General features: G+C 33.0%; 1 protein-coding gene across 1 annotated transcript in view; it reads right to left on the bottom strand.

Annotated features, from left to right (window-relative positions):
* Positions 1–17,629, bottom strand: part of LOC126750743 (breast cancer anti-estrogen resistance protein 1) — a 183,014-nt gene extending 165,385 nt beyond the window's left edge. The window contains exon 1 of the mRNA XM_050460459.1: positions 17,437–17,629. Within this exon, the coding sequence (XP_050316416.1) occupies positions 17,437–17,475 (39 nt within the window). The 5' untranslated portion in view covers positions 17,476–17,629. The remainder of the gene's footprint in view (positions 1–17,436) is intronic.
* Between the last annotated feature and the right edge of the window lie 591 nt (positions 17,630–18,220).

The following is an 18,220-nucleotide window of genomic DNA, read 5'->3' as shown; positions in this document are numbered from 1 at the left end:
TTAAAGGAAAGAAAACAGAATCGCGATATTACAAAAATCTAAATATTTTGAAAATTCACAGTTTTATTGATTTTAGTTTCATATGAATACTGCACTGACGATGAGTTTCTGTACTAAAGCGTAATTTTATTATTCAACAGTTATTTCGAGTTCATTACTAGAAGACTCTCATGAGAAAGAGAGAGGTTGATAGATAATGTTTTTTTTTTATTTTGAAAATTTTAAATCTCTGAAAAAACATAAAATTACACCAAATGTCTGACAGAGACAAACAGTAATTTCTCGTAATTCTGAAAAATTAAAAAAAAAACTTAAGTAGAAAGTTCGGTTTTACCAAATCAATCTTTTCAGAGCTCCAATGAATGCCCCAGAAAAAAATTGTCTCCAATGAAGAAGTAACTGCTGAGATTGAAGCGTATTTTGAAATCAAAGACAAACTCTACAGAAAATGTACTGAAGAGTTAGTTACTCTTCAGGTTGACCATAATTTGGACAAAAAAAAGACACTATTTATTTGGCATAATTTTTTATTGAGAATTACTGATCACCGGTCGCTTTCCTTAGTAGATCGACGTCCTCCTTTAACTCAGCTCACTTACGTCAGCCGCTATTTTTCGCCATCCGAAATCCTGTGCAAGAAATAAATCTTCGATGCAATAACAATCCTTCAAGCAACCAACCAAGCAACTATAATATAACCTACATCATATACCTATACGTTTATGCAACTCTCGTGTTACCATTTTATTCTGACGTTCCCATACGTTAAACTAAATGGTCGGTAAAATGGTTTTCGTGCCTGAGTAATTGAATGTGGCTATTTTTTGCCATAACAGATGGTACGATTTTTTTCTACATCTATCTAACGTTAGTTTGAAGAAAAGTTATGACAGACCATAACAAATTCCTTATTCTAAAGGCGCGAATTACATACCATAGGTGTAGAGGAAATTGTTTATAATAAAATGTGTAATCTTTAAAATTCCAGAATCCATGACCAAAATTATACTTTTGGGCGTGTCATTTTTTGTTTGCGTATTAATTTTTTTACCATGAATCGGATCTGTAGCGTGACGCGTTTACACCCGCCCGCCCCTCCATGTTCCTTCCCCACTTTCATTCCAAGCATTTGCATACATCTTAAAAGTGATTTTTGTTCCAGGCTTTTAAAGGCATTTTTTCCCAGTATTCCAGGTAAGATATTTCCAGGAATTGGATGCATCGTTGTATACATTTTTCATGCCTTTGACGCCATTTTCATGTATTTTAGCAATTTTATAAGTGTCCAGGAAAATTAGGTTTTCAGATTTCAGTTTTTTTTAGATCTTTAACCCCATGAGCTAATGTAGGAGTCGCCACTGTATTTGTTGACTGTGTTTGATGATAATAGTAAGTATCTTGAAGAGTCTAAGAATGTTCACGAGGGGTGGGCCTACCCCTTCCTCCCAGCCTTCACTAGTTCACTAGCGGCCAGGACTCTACGGGCGTTCTATGAATGGATGTGAAAGTTGCAAAAAGTTGCAAAATGTTGAAAAAAGCATGCTGAATTTGAAATTCTCATACGGTGTGAATTAAAATGCACCTTTAATATCTTTATATTTATCTGATAAGTTATCAACAAAAAATATTAATACTTAACTCATATTTATTTAATATTTAAAAAGAGTTAACAGTAAACAGGGTCATAAAACCGAATCCTGTTTTTGGATCTAATCAGTAAGTTCATTTTGCCCGCCATGTTGATAGATGGAAGCATAAATTGATTTTTTTATATTTGAATAATTATAAAAAAATTAATTTACGATGAAAAATTTGTCGGATGTCAATAGTCAACACAGTCACCAAGATGAATGTCCAATATTTAGATAAAATTAAAGCATCATCACCTCTGTACTTCCAGCCAGAATATTAATAGTTTGTTGTTCTGCTGTTAAAAGATCTGTCAGGCTGTGGCTAGCCGAATTTCGTGTCTCTTTAAGCGCAATAGTTGTCTGGTGAGACCATAGAAATAAGATAAAGGTAGAATGTGCATAGACCACTGCGCATCCAATTTTAGGCGGATATATAAGGGGCCACCATTTATATGGTCTTCCCTTTCTGTTACAGCTGATCAGCTGTTTTTGGCAATTAATTTGGTTTGTTTTGAATTAGAGCAGTTGAGTTATTTATTTTGTTCTTTCTGTTTACAAATCGAAATTTCAATATATTTTGAGGGTGGGTGCTTGTTAGTTTTTTTTTAAATATTTTTTTACATTTATATGGGACACGAAAAACACATGCAATGCAGCTATATTCTCGCGAAAGAAGATCATACTAATGCTGGGCGATGTTTTTGAAACATCGATCTTCTTGACAGGCAGACGACCTAACTATGTGTGCGTTAGCCTGTCGCATGCCAGCTGCTTCCATGGTTCTCTGAGGAATCCACTAGTGCAGTCGACTCTTCATTGATGAAACAGTTATACATTAGGAATTTTGATTATAGGTTCGAGGTCTGCCAGCCGTTTCGCAGATCCCAGTCCAGCAAGAGTTCGCTTCCTCAGTTCCAGCATATCCTGAGTGGCCAGACACCCGGATAAGCTGAATCCTGCAGCCCATGTTTACCAGTTCCTCCCCTACCTTTTTGCAATCCAGTACGAGCCTGCAGCTCACTTTATCGGTTATAATACCCTTAATGACAGCCCTGCTGTCCGAGCAGATTGATACGACAGTATTGTGGTGTCACATTTCAATGCAGCAAAAACTTCATCCTGGAAAACAATAATATGCTCCCCGAGCAACTACGCCCTACTGGCATATACGGCTCCGCCACAAAACCCTGAACCAGCTCTTTTGTTCATTCTATATACCAGATGATCCTCCTGTTAAGCAATCTGGGCCCATTGGAGACCAGCCAGTCCTCTCTGCCTGCCACGACATCCTCACAGACCACTATATAAGTTATCATTTTAGATCTGTAAAGGTACACCATTTAAACAGATAATGTGTCCCGATTGATAAAACTTGAGTTTTATATTGTGACCCCAAGGAAAAGTGATGCTTTAAAACATGTCATACTTTAAACATCAAATTTACAACATTTCGACAGGAAATGTAAAGATTTAAGGAGGTTAATGGTTTCATTTGAACGAAGATAGAACGACGCATTATCAAGAAAGGATTACGTCTGTATGTTATGTTGCCTTGTAAACAACTGTATCTTTTAAGAAATATTTTAATGAATCTATTTTGTACCAATTCAAAATAAACTTTGTTTTATGTAATTAGGCAATCCAATTTCCAATTACTGTTGTAGAATCCTAGCGGCAAAGTCCATAGGATTTTGCAGCAAAGAGTTATTTTCCTTATTGAGTATGTAGCGGCAGATCCACCTGCTAGATACTCAAGTAAAGAAAAAAACAAGAAGTCCTTCCCTATAAAATCCTAATTGGACTATGTAGATTGTGGAAATGTATTTCTATATAGGTGCCGTCCTTTTCACTCTTTCATGCAATTTTAACTAAAAGAAAGACTTGCTGAAGAAATGGAATTTCAGAGTACATAAACAGAATCCCAGAGCTGATTTTTCTGAACTAGATATATTTTGAACAAAGGCGGTAACATGAGGACAGAAGCGGGGAACACGGAATTTCTACGTCATTCAGATGGAAGTTATCATTAAATTATGGTGTGGTTGCTATCTTGCTAATTGCTTTATAACTATTTTGGTCTCCTTATTAGTAATGTAGGTTCAAAACAATTTTAAATGTATTCATTGGTTGACTTATTACAGGAAAGTGCAGGGGATCAATGCGGGCTTCTGACTGGTTTAAAAGCAAATAGGCGACATTCCGTCCACTGACCTAATATTTTGTGAATTCTGGGCAATTTTGAGGTTAATTTTTGAGAATTCTGAAATTTCATTGGGAAAACCAATATTACAAAGAATAATAGCATTCAGACATGGTAACCGGAAGTTTAGGCTGACCAATGAACTGACTGGTTTCATGTAACAACATTTTTTGCTTGAGAACAAAAAAAATATGTACGAGACGTCAATTAAAAGATTTATTTTGTAGCAATTCATAAAATAAATATAGATATAGGTAAATAACATTTATATGCATATACAGGGTGTTTCAGAACTATGGGATCAAACTTCTAGGGGTTGTTCAGTGCAACAGTAGAATCGATTTGAGTATAGGAACCCTTGTCCGGAAATGTGTCACTACGCCATTACGGCCCTAAGACGCGTTTAAATTTAGAAAATTAGGTAAAAATTATTTACCTAAATAGGATCTGATGCATTTATTTTTACCTTTTGTATATGATACCATCACAACAATTGTTCAAAATGTCTTCCTCCAACCTCAATACACCGATTTAAATGCCGCACAGGATTTCGGCGGACTACACTAAAAATTTGATCCTCGTTTTGAATGTTTTCAAATGCTGCTGTTATTCGTCCAATTAAGTCTAGCTCTGATTCTACTGGAGTTTCGTAGACTAAAGACTTTACATGTCCCCACAAGAAAAAATCGAGCGACGTTAAATCGGGTGACCTAGGAGGCCAAGAAACTGCTCCACCTCTGGCAATCCAACGGTGCCCAAACCGCTGAGCCAAATACTCGCGTACTTATACAGCAACGTGAGCCGGCGCTCCATCATGCTAAAACCACATTTGCTGTCTAACGTTTAGTGGAACATTTTCAAGGAGTTCTGGGAGAACTTCCTCCAAGAAACGCAGATAAATAGGTCCTGTTGACCGTTCCAGTAGAAGGTAAATACAGTAAGAAAGGAAATAGTAAGAAGGTAAATAGTAGAAGGCCCAATTAAATAATCATCAACAATGCCTGCCCATACGTTGACAGACCAACGATTCTGATGTTTTCTTGGAAAAATTGCATAAGGATCTTCTTCGTCCCAAACATGGCTATTCCTACTATTAAAAATACCGTCTCTTATGAAAGAGGCTTCATCGGTCTACAAAACATATCAATGTTTTGTGGATGTTGTGCAATGATGTGATCCAGAAGCCATCGACAAAATTGAACTCTAGGATGATAATCGGCTGTAGTCATACCTTGAAGTTTCAGGAAGTGGTAAGGATGGAGTTGTTGCTCGTGTAGAACCCGTCAGACAGAAGCGTTACTCGTATTCATATTCTTAGCGACGTCACTTGTGCTATTTGATGGTTCATCGGCAACTCGCTGAAGCACCTCTTCTTCAAATTCGACCGTTCTTACGGTTCGAGCAACACCAGTATCATGCATCTTGGTCTTAAACTGCCTGTCTCAGCGAGCCGCCGATGAACCGCAATAAACTTTTTGTATCCAGGATGCTGTCGTTCGGTATAACGTTCATGATACAACCGCGATGCTGCTCGTGCATTGCAGTTTGTTGCTCCGTATGCCAAATGCATATCCGCCATTTCTTGATTGGTAAAGTTTTCCATTAGCAATAAATGTTTAAAAATTGTAAGCTATAAAATTTTTAAACATGACATTGAGAATTGACATTGATAAGCGTTGATTTTAAACAATTGTTGTTATGGTATCATGTACAAAAGGTAAAAATAAACGCAGCAGATCCTATTTAGGTAATTAATGTTTTTTATAAATTTTAAAGCGTCTTAGGGCCGTAGTGGCGTAGTGACGCAATTCCGGACATGGGTTCCTATACTCAAATGGATTCTTCTGTTGCACTGAACAACCCCCAGAAGTTTGATCCTATAGTTCTGAAACCCCCTGTACAATAGCATTTAAATGCCCCTTTAGAGCATACTGTCAAAATTCTGACCGGAAGTTCAACGATTCAATCAGCTGACTGGTTAAAAAAAAAAAAATGCAAAATAGTACTAATATGAAGTATTGTAATGAGTTCCAGTAAGTCTATACTATTAAAATAGAAAGATATACAATTAAATATAACTTTACCGCGTCAAGCAGTTAATATGATAACCGGAAGCGCAAACAGCCAACAAACTGGTTTCTGGCTTAAAAAGTAAAATAGTTATTTGCTTTGAAGAGAATCCAAGATGAACGATGGAAATCGATCTCTCTGTTCTAACTCGAATTTTACAGCATAGCCAATTGCTCTAGCTGCTGTTATGCAGCATTTTTTGTTAAATGCGGGGAGAATATAAGCCAATGTTCTTTTTTCATTATCGTTGGCATCTTGGTGCCGAAAGTATGGTTTGATTGGGGAGGCTTTTTTTTTTGGGACAGGTGTAGGATGGGGAGATGTTTTTTCGATTATTATTTTTGAAATGTTGTCGAGCTTTTTATTTATTTCGTTTTCGTCCATTGCTAGGAGTTGAAGAAGGTTTTAATTTTTATTTTGGTTTATAGATTGATGATTTATATTGTTATTTGTGTTGCTATTGTTTGCATTTGTTATAGCTTAAGCAAATTATTTATTGGTGTTTTGATATATGTTTTGTTTTTAATTATAAAGTTAGAGTTTTTGGGGCATTTTGACCAGTTGGCTGGGTGGTTTCCTTTGCCTTTGAGTCTTTATATATGTGATTGCCAAGGCATTTGTGGCACCTCGGCTGAGCATTACAGTTGGTCATGGAATGGCCAAATTCTTGACAATGGTGACATTGTCCAATGTTAACTTCTTCATTATTTATTTTGTATTTATTGTTATCTGTTATCTAGATTTTCAATTTTTACTTTAATGTTTAGTATTTCATTAATTTCATATAATATGACTTTGTGTTTTTGGTAATAGAAGCCTGACTAAGTCGGTTGGTCTTCTATATGGAACTGCTTTGAACCAAAACATTTCTTCCGGGAAGAAGCCCCTTTCTTCCAAATCTTGTTGAATGTCTTCAAGTTTGAAGTTTTTATCAAAACCTCTGATTAACAGGTTTAGTTTGCGTTCTTCTTCCAGGAAGAAAGAATGATATTCCATATTTTTTTGCTTAAAGAGCCTAATCAGGTTTTTGTGATCATTAATTGTTTGAGGAAACAATGCTAACCCTAATTTATCTTTTTTTACCTCGGTGAGGTTTATTTTATTTTCGCAAACCATTTGATGTTTTTGAGACCCAGTTTGATGTGTCTCTGAGTACAATTTTTGGATTTTTTTCTTTTTTATTAAGGTTTTCTTTGTTTTTTATGAGAGATAAACTTTTTGGTGATGTGCCTAGAAAAATGTTCATTTTTGTTTATGAGAGTAGAAGACCCTGCATTTTGATTTACATTTATTATTTTATTGTTTATGAGATTGCTTATTTCGATGTTTTCTTGCTCAGGAAATTCCTCCGTGTCTGCAACCTGCATTGCCTCACTCTCTTTTGAGCCTGAGCAACGCTTGGTTACATCCACTGAGAGTCTCTTTTTTTTATGTTGAGTTCTTCGTTATTGTTTTTTTGTTGATTTTCGATTTGGTTAACTTTTTGGGTGAGATATTTGTTTTCTTTTTTCTACTCTATTATTAATTAATTCAAGATTTTCTTTGATTTTTATAATGCTATCGACTTTTTCGTTAAAAGATTCCATTATTTTAATTTTTTCATTAATAGTTTTATTAAGAGTTTCAATTTTATTTTTTAGTTCTATTTACTGTTTTTAAGCTATAGATTTCTTTTTCGAGTTTTGAAGTTATTTGTTTTTGTTTTAAGTATTTTTCTTTATAATCGGGGCTATTAATATTTTTTAGAACATTATCGCGCACTGATTGGGGGTTTTTGTCAATTGTAGCGTGAATTTTGGATATTTGATTAGGTTCTAGTTTGGAGGATATTTACTTTCGGACTTACCCTGCTTTTCCCTGTTTTGTCTCTCCTCTTTTTGTTTCTTTTTTTCCTCATCTTCACTGTGAAAATGGTCAGTATTTTCCGATGATTCCATGTCTATGGGTCTTCTTTGTTCTTCTTTTCTCTATATTTTTTTCCGTTTTTTGACTGTCTGGAAGTCTGCCTGCGTTCCCTCCATGGGAAGGGTGTTGGTGAAAATGCGCTGGTTGTGGTCACTTGGTCTTTCCAAGAGTAAAAACTAATAACTGCAAATTTTCACGTGATTCTGTATTGCGGTTCTTAAGTTATAAACAAATATAACCACAGATAGATATGCATGAAACGTAGATATAGTATAGGGGCATTTTAATTCATATCATAGGAGGGTTTGAAATTTGGCATGCAAGACTTGACGTGCACTCACGGTACTGCTTAGTAAAAAAAACGAAGTAGCTAACAAAAAATGAGGATAACGCCCAAATATTGTCTTTTGCTCTACATACTAAAAGAATATATTTTTGGCTATAGAAATCAAGGAACTCACTAACAGACTAGAAGTTAATTAACTGTTAAAATTCGATTCATATAAAAATTTGTTATTTAAAAAATTATAGAATAAGTATAGGAATAGATAACATTAATATTCACTTTTAGAGTGAACACATTAAAACAATGCGGGAAGTATAAGTAACTAACCAAATAACTAGATTCAGTAATATAACTGCCTATGGTTCTTTTACACTGGCACGTATCTCCATACTATAGGTATTGCGGATAATCCAGAATGACGATAATGTTGGGAGAAGGATGAATTCATTCCCAGGCATTCATTCCCAACACTTCCGGATACCATGTTGACAGTTTATGGTTTCACACGCCACATTGTACGAAAATGGAAATTAAACAGATTTTGTTTTGTCTCTGTATGAATATGTATTTTGAAGATTAATAAAAATTAATACTTCATAAATAGTTTTTAATCAAAAAAGAACTGCAAAAGTCAAATATTTTAACTCAATTTTTTAAAAAACACCAGTCAGTTTTGCATTACTTTCACTTCCGGTTGTCACGTTGACAGTAACATTTTCGTTTAAGTAAAGTTCTCTGTGTTTTGATATTTACTCTTGGAATTCTTAAAATAGGATAATATGGGAACTTATTTTAAATTATAACGGGACATTACGTGATGACCAATAAAAGTTAGATCATCTTATCTATGACCACGTTCATTAACTCCAAAAACCATTTTACCCATATATTCCCCTACACTTTAACCTGGTCGTTGACTCAAAATATTGTTAAAACTTAATAAATTTTTGCGCAACCATAACAGTTCATTGTCATCGAAAATTCAACAATAGATGTAGTAAAAAATAACCACCAAGCAAAATGCTTTGTCATGTGTTTTGCAATTTTTGTACTTCCTGGAACTAAAAGTTATTGACTTTCTAAACCATTCTAGATGGCCTTTACATAGTAATTTTTTAAATACATTGTATATGTATTTTGTAACTAAATGCTGTAAGAAAATTAAATATCAAATCTGGAAAGTCTCAATGAATTTAAAAAATATCACATATATTTTTTTTAATCATAACATTCTATAAATTAAAAGATTGTATATCATAAAATAAATCAAACAATTAAAAATTTAGCACTAAAATAAAATACATGTACAACTCATAAAAACAAGTGTTTATAGCAGCACCCACAAATTAATCCACTCGGAACATGGGTCCTAAGGTAGAAAATAGTAAAATATGCAGTTTTAGTGTACTAAATACCCAATCAAACTTTACACATGGGTTTTTCCAGGCATACTAACTTAAAAATAAGAAAAGTCATCAAATATGTATACTTATCAGCTTATTGCTGTCATTCTTTAAAGATTATCTGGCTTATTCTTTAATGCTTATCATCACAAAAAAACTAAAAACAATCATATCTTAAAATCTAGGAAGAATTGAAAACTCGAGTATTCTGAAAATGCGCTTGGTAAATAGATAGGTTATATTGGACAAAAATTTGATGAATAAGAGATACTTAAATATTAGTTCTTTGATCTTTAAATACACTCGACAAATTATGGTTACAAGTAAAACAGCTGCTATGGCTGGAAGACAAACACTGCCCACATGGACTGTAGGCATTGTTTGTCTTGAATGGTAAATAGATATCAATGTGTGCTATATTATTATTAAAATCTTCTAGACCACCCTTAGAGTTATAATTTTAAAACACTACAACAGAAACATTATTCCAGGCATTCAAGATCAAATAGGCCTGTTACCAGTCTGCCACAATGATGGCACTGTTTTGGTCTATAATCTTTATATACTGGTGATATATATTTTGATTTGATTAAGGCTTTTGCCCAAATTGATCATGAACTACTTTTAACAAAGTTAGAATGTATGTCTGAGTGTCATCTCAATCCTGGCCTTTGAAGGACAACATCAAATAGTTAAATAGTTTGAATATTAGTGATATTAATATTTTAAATTTATTATATGTGAATCAATTTAAAAAATTGATAAGTGTAATTCTATAAATGTAAATCATTACAATATCATGGTTTTGATTTGTTATGGAAATATTACTATTTTTATAGTTTAATCTGTCAATTTAATAAATATATATATAGGAATTCTTCAAGGATCAACTTTCATATTGATAAAGACATAGGCATGATATAAAAGCCTTAATCACATTCATAATAATATTGATAAATTTCTGACTCTTGAACCTCCTTGAATGAAACAACTATTCAGCGGGCTCAATCTGCTAATTTTTTAGGAATAACCCAGGAGAGTAATCTTAAATGGAATAATAGCTATTTATGTATCAAGGGCATTGTAAGGACGATAATGCCCGGAAGGTGGAAATAGTACCTAAAAATTGATTTTTATGAACAAAAATAATTTTAATATTAATTAAAAAATAGAGTCTACCTGTACAGGTAGGTATACGTACATACCTACCTACAGAAATTTATCAAGTGACTTGCAGTGATTATTTAAGTTTGACTTTCATGTTTCTGTCAGTTGGCATTTTTTGTTTAAATATTTGCTTAAAATGGAAGAAATTCTACAAAATATAAGAGAAAAGGCCATAAAAGCGACCGAAAATCTTTTGCCAGTTAAATCAAGGCAACAGTATGATCGGAAGTATGGCATATTTGGTATTTGGAAAGATGCCAACGCATTTGTTCAAATAACCGAAACCGGTCTAATGGCATATTTTCGGGAACTGGTAAGTTATTGATTTTATTTTAATAGGTACATATGTTTAACAAATTTTAATATTTTTAGTCGGAAAAGTACAGTCCGAACTCTCTCTGGACCAAGTATTCTACCCTAAGGTCTACGTTAATGGTCTATAAAAATATAGACATCTCGCAATACCATTGTCTCATATCTTTTTTAAAAGTTAAGTCGAAAGGATATGTCCCCAAAAAGTCTAAAGTTTTGGAAGGAGAACAAATAATAAAATTTATTAAGAAGGCTCCTGATGATATCTACTTGGTACACAAAGTCATATTGGTAATGGCTGTTTTTGGAGGTTTAAGACGAGATGAGTTGGTCAAAATGACTATTGATGATATTGAAGATAGAGGAACGGTCTTGGTTATAAAGGTACCAGAAACTAAAACTTCAGCTTCAAAAAGTTTTACTATCATTGAAGAAGATTTAGGCGCTTTAAATTTAATAAAAAAGTACGCAGCATTAAAACCAGCTGGAATAAAGCAGCGAAGATTCTTTTTTACCTATAGAAAGAGTCGCTGTACAGTACAACCTGTTGGAAAAAATACCATAGGAAGCGTCCCAACATTGATCGCAATATTTTTAAAACTGGATAATGCAGAAGCTTATACCGGCTACTGTTTGCGTCGCACATCGTCAACTTTACTTATTGAGGCAGGTGCTTCGTTTGAAATGCTAAAACAACATGGGAAATGGAAAAGCTCTTCAGTAGCTGAAGGATATATAGAAGAAAGTATTTCATCCAAAAATAAAGTAGCCAAAATGATTGCCAATTCAGTTAATTCCGAGGTTAATTCCGTATCGACTATTGAAAATTCTTTAATGGACAATTTACAAACTATACAAAATAGCGTCAGAGCTGCCACCTCTACCATCACAAAAAACACCGACCATTCGATAGTGGGATCAGCTACATTTTCCGGGACATTTCAAAATTGTAATTTTTATTTTGGAAATAAAGTTTAATTTTTAGTATTTAAAGAAACATTATTTTTTGTATAAAATGGATGTTTATTCTTTATTATGAGAGAAATAAAATTAGATAAGCAATAAAATTTCCGGCCATTATCATAATGCCCGCTTATATAATGCCCTAGGTGTGATAGCAGGTATTATTGCTACCATAACATATTCCGTTTCTAAGGTATTATAGGTAAAATAGAAAGAAAGAAAGAAAATGTGCTATATTACGTAAGAATAATCTTGTGTACAAGCATCCTACAAGCTAAAAAAACAAAACACAAATACAATTTCAAAAATTGACAAAACAATGAACAAAATTAAACACAAGAAGACAAAACTTTTTGAACATACTTAAATTAAAGATAACTAAATAAAACAATCAATTACTAAATAAAGGTAAACTTGTTGACAAAACTAGAGAAGAAAAAAGGAAAAAAAGAAAACTTTCCAACATGTCCAAGGTTAAAACCTATCATTAAAAAAGTCATCCAGGTTATAATATGCCTTAGCCAATAAAAGCGACTTTAATTCTCTTTTAAATTTCTTAACATCCGATATATGTCTAATACACAGAGGAACATGATTGTAAATTTTTTTACTTATGTAAATTAATGAGTTTTTGGTAAGGGAAGACGTAGGAATAGGTAGGGGAACATCATTTACACTACGAGTCAAATGGCCAGTGTCAGAGGGTAGTTTGGGAATTTTGTGAATAAGAGCAGCTGTTTCTAAGATAAAGAGTGAAAAAAGAGTTAGGATTTTTTCAGAAATGAAGAGGGGTTTGCAAGAATCTCTTAACTTAGCAGAACACAGGTATCTAACTGCTTTTTTTTGAATAACAAAGATAATGTTAAGTAGCCCCTTATTGGTTAAACCCCAAAAAGGCAAGCCATACCGAATATGAGATTCAATAAGTGAAAAGTACACTGAACGTGCAACCACCCCTCCCAGCTCTTGTTTTGCCATTCTTACTGCGAAACATCCAGAAGATAATTTCCCAGCTAAATGTAAAATATGATCTTCAAACCGAAGGCGTCCATCAATGGTAATTCCTAGGAACTTGCAGCACTCTTTATTCTGCAAGAGGGAATTTTCGTCAAACATCAGACCCTGAACATCGCACTTAAACCCCATAATAGACGTCTTTCTTACATTAAACACGAGCCTGTTGGAAGCACACCACCCTGATAAAATCTGAAGGTCCTCAAGGATACAAGTCTTAATATAGTCAGAATTTTTATGGCTCCATAGTATGGTGGTATCATCAGCAAACTGAACCACCTTGCCCTGCAGTTTCAATGAACTCAAGTCATCCACATACAGTAAAAATAACAGTGGTCCCAACACTGAACCCTGGGGAACGCCGCATTTTAGGGATCTAAAAGCAGACAAACGCCCAGACACTGAAACCTTCTGAGTACGATTTGATAGATAGGACTCAAGCCATCGCAACGCTACGCCTCTAAAGCCATATTTATCGAGCTTAGATAACAGTATTCCATGATCCACACAGTCAAATGCTTTGGATAGATCACAAAACACTGCCGCCGATGACTCTCCAGAATTCAAGGACACATAGACGCTCTCCAAAAAGCTAAAAACAGCATCATGAGTCCCTTTACCGGCTTGAAATCCAAACTGATTTGCAGACAAAATGCCATTATGATGTAAAAAGGACAAAATTCTGCTTTTTGCAAGTTTTTCAACTATCTTAGAGAGGGTAGACAAAATAGAAATGGGACGGAAATTACAAGGCTGATCCAAATCTCCACCCTTATGAAGAGGGATAACCACTGCCTCTTTTAAACATGAAGGAAAAATGCCATTATGTAAAGAATTGTTTATGGCAGAAACTAAAGCATTTAAGGCTGAATCAGGCAAAAAGAGTAACAACCTCGAAGATATCCCATCAGCTCCAGATGATTTATGGTTTTTTAGGCGTTTGATTTCATTTTTTACTTCGGTAAGTTCGACAGGATGAAAAAAATGAATGCTCAACCGACACTTGTTGAAGATAGTGTAAGGGATCAATGTTACTACGAATGCCCTTGAGCAAGATATTAGGTATATCACAATAATAGTCGTTTAAAATGTCAGGTCTTAACTCCGGTTCCGATACTTTTTTATGGCAATATCTAAAATCATTAATAATCGACCAACACTCTGCCTATTTGATGACATATTTAAGCGATCCCTATAATAATTAGATTTTGCTGCTTTAATTGTCTTTCTGTACAGAATACGGTATTTCTGATGATATACAAGGATATTTTCATTTGTGGTATATTTGCACAATTTAGTCAAAAAACAGAGGTTTTTAGCAGAAATTCTAAGGCCTCTTGTAACCCATGGTTTTCATTTCTTAGTTTTAAGCCTCATTTTAGGAAATATAGTATAGGTATAATAGGTATAATAGATAGGTAAAACATAAGCAAATTAATTGGGTACTATCAAGAATTAGTAGTGCTATTTGTGTCAGTAAATATAGGACAAAATAGTTTTGGTGATTAAACGAGTTTCACTCTTTCTTTTTCTTTATCATAAAGAATGCAACTCAGTTTCTGCTAATTATAATAATTTATTATATCACTTTATTTTCTTCTGTTAACATTAAGTAATCAATGGCAACATGGAATACTAAGCATGTTTATCAACAAAATATCTCCTCTGCCCCCTGTGTAGATGTGTGCTTAATCCAAAGCAGCCAATGTTTATTCTTGGGTATTCAATGTTCTAAGGTTAGAAATCAAGGAATTGACTGATTTCACTTACATACTAGAAATTAATTTCTGTGGTTCTATTGACTATTAAAATTCGATTCGTATAAAAATTTGTTATTTAAAAAATTATAGAATAAATATAGGAATAGATAACATTAAGAAATGCGGAAAGTATAAGTGAGTAATCAAATAACTCAATAGTGTCAGTGTCAGATTCATGCATAATCCGTTTGTCAGTACTAAGGTTGTTTTATATGTCAAGTCTTCGTCATATTATCTATGCAGTTGTGTTTTGAAAACACAGAAGAGATTATGATATTAAAGCCATGTTAGACATGCTTATCAAGAGGAAAGTTAAAGTTTTTAAATATTATGCCTGTTCCATGTTTTCCAAACTATTTTTAACAAATGGAGATAAGTTGGGTAACACAAACAAGAGGTTCAGACAATTATATGTCATGCCATTTTGAAATCAAGTTTAAAAATTGTTATTCTTCTTTGACAATTGGTCTCTTACATGTCTATACGTAATGGTTACAACATTGTCTTTTACTTTTTTTTCTTTAGTTTTTTTTCTTAACACTATCTATGTTCATGAATTAAATGTTTGTGATAATAAATGAATAAATAGAACACAGGATTAAGTGGATTAAATGAACTTGATTGGAGACATGGTTAATACCAATTCAACCCTGGCACAATAAGCCAATTCATTTTGTTCTAGTTTTTCTGTCTATAATTTAACTTTGGACAAATGTAAAAATTTTTATAAAAGGGAATGGTAGAATACAGATCCCATATTCACATCACAATGGCAGGTATAAAATAAAAAACGTTGCTGCTTCTTTTTGGAGGTTGAGGTGCCGCAAGGTAAATGATTATACATCTTGATCCCTTCATATATAAATGATTGTTTTATGCTGAATGAGATATTGGCATCAAAAGGTAGGAGGAATTACATGTTATATACACTTGATTTGGTGACATAAACCTCAGTAGATGTTTGTATAAAAGACTCACAGCTTCTAAAATGGCAAGGCCATAAAAAGTAATTTTTTTCCTCTTTAAACAAAGGTTAATAATAGTCCCGAAATTTTGCTCCATAAATATACTTTACAGCTCCTTGTAAAGTAAAAAAACATCCATGACCTACTGGCTAAAGGATCCCTAAAAAGAAATACTTGATTTCATTAATGCAAAAAAAAAAATTTCACTAATGACTGACTGAGTTCAGTGACTGTAATTCTAACAGCAGATCAAACAGATGCAATTTTGTTGCACAGTAACATAATATGTTATTTAGGGTTTAGGTCACTATCAATAATTACACCTAAAAATTTGGTCTCAGGATGGCACTTAATGGCCAAAAGAATCCTCGAGACTAAGCTTTGATTAATGTCAGAAGGAGATTCTTCAATGTTCTATTTGAAGATATTAGGAAGCTATAGCTATGAAAGTTCAGAATAGTAATAAAAACCCAATAAAAAATTCTTTTTACCATTTAATTATTTGGTGAATTCTTGGTACACAAATTTTGATTAGTAGATAATGCAAAAGCATTGAATGATTAGTGTTAATCTTAAGTTTATCTAATTTTAATTTTACACTGCTTCAGCTCTACAAGTTTTAGTTAGATATCTTTATTAAGAATCTCTCTAATTTATTTATTTTTTACTTGTTAGTTATAGTAATTACAGAATTACTTGTGTAAACTAAATGGAATATACATTAATAAATAAAATGAAAGAAAAAATAAATTGACAAACTTAAACTATACATAAGTAAAATATAAATTAGTGTGTGCAATTCTATTTGTTATTAAAAGACTTGGAACAATTATGTCCTTACCACATTGCTTTTTGGGATTATCTAGGCATTTTCATGATATATTGATACCTCAGAGAATTTTTAGAGGCATGCTGGGCATTAGCCTTAAGTATCTTGTACCTCTATTTTTCTCATATTATCTTTGATTCTTAGCACTTATAACATCCATCTTATTTTTAAACAAATAGAAGGACTTGTGATATATAGTGATATGGATACAGTAAATAGAGAAAGAACTCTGTATGTGTCCATATTTTACTGCCCTTATTTGAAATCCATGAAAACAATTTTGTTAATTTGTAAATGCATATAAATAGGTATATGTCTTAATAATTGCAATTTTAATATGTTTTACCTGTATGTACTCATGTTTAGTTAAGAATCCTCTGTGATATATTTTCATTAGTTATAACACTATGTTATTTTTAATAATATACTAAATTTATATTACTTGAATGTACTTAATTTATATTATGAATGCTTGCTTTATTTACTCAACTTATATGATAAATTTGATTTTTTTAAATTATTTATATTATGTATTTATGGCTTCTTCAGAATCCTTGACTGATATGGTCATATCTACTATAGAATTCTGCAACATCCTTCTTATTTGACTTATTGATCTATAAATCTTAAGTCTAGTTCTAGTAAAGGATATATTTTCAAAGTTGTTGACCTTAAAGTATCCTAAACTAGAAATATTGGTGGTCTAAAGGAATTTAAATTATAGTAGTATTTGATATTCAAAAGAACGAACATTAAAAAAAACGTTAAGAGTAACCAAAAATCAACAAAACATCTGATCGAACACCTAAATCCAGGTCCAAGGACCATATAAATCTAATCAGTAAAATCAATATTAGGAGCCACATATGAAGAGATTAGAGTACTATATTATTTTGATAAATCGTATTATTGATTCAACATCCGCCCTTACCTGTGATTGAGGCACGTCAATGGTGGTGGGTTGAGGCATGGCAACTCACTTAAATAAACCCAATTTAAAAAAATAAAAAACAACTTAAACAAAACCGAACCGGAATGAACCCATTGTGGACACAAAAACAAAATATTTTTGAAAATAAAATGCGGATTAACGCAGCGGCATCCGGCACCCAACACGCTTTCAAACAAACTGAAAAATGATTCATTTAATTTCATTGAATCGAGTTCGAGTCACTGCGCGCGCGACGTTGTCAAATTGATTTAGTGAAAATTCTTTTATATTTATAATGTTTTCATTTTAATGTTTTTTTTTTATTGGTACAATTAATAAATCATTTCCATTCATATTACAATGCAAATATTTAAATAAATGTGGTTTAATAACCAACGAATAAGTATTAAGAATAAGATCTATTTGAGCAGGTTTTCTTGGATGCTGCAATGTTTTCTTAGATGTGGCAACCCTGTTCAGCAAGACATTCAACCAGATGTGTTTATTAGCCGCTATGCAGGGTATCTTGACAGGGCCGTTCCTAGGGGTGAGGGCGCCTTCGTACAAGATAATTATTGGCGCCCCTCGCCACCACTAAAATAATAACAAAATTTTTTTTTCGTATAACAGTTTATTGCACACAGCATATATAGCGTTTATTTTAATAAGCGCACATTAACATAGCATAAACAAAAAAACAACATTCAGTCATAATACATTAACATAAAATATTACAAAACTAAATAAAAAAAATTTCTAGGAACACTTATTAATAATAAATGCA

The sequence above is a fragment of the Anthonomus grandis genome, chromosome 2 (assembly GCF_022605725.1).
Source record: "Anthonomus grandis grandis chromosome 2, icAntGran1.3, whole genome shotgun sequence".
NCBI classification, from domain to species: domain Eukaryota; kingdom Metazoa; phylum Arthropoda; class Insecta; order Coleoptera; family Curculionidae; genus Anthonomus; species Anthonomus grandis.
The sequence above is the reverse complement of the archived record's forward strand: the minus strand, read 5'-3'. Positions and strand labels throughout refer to the sequence as shown.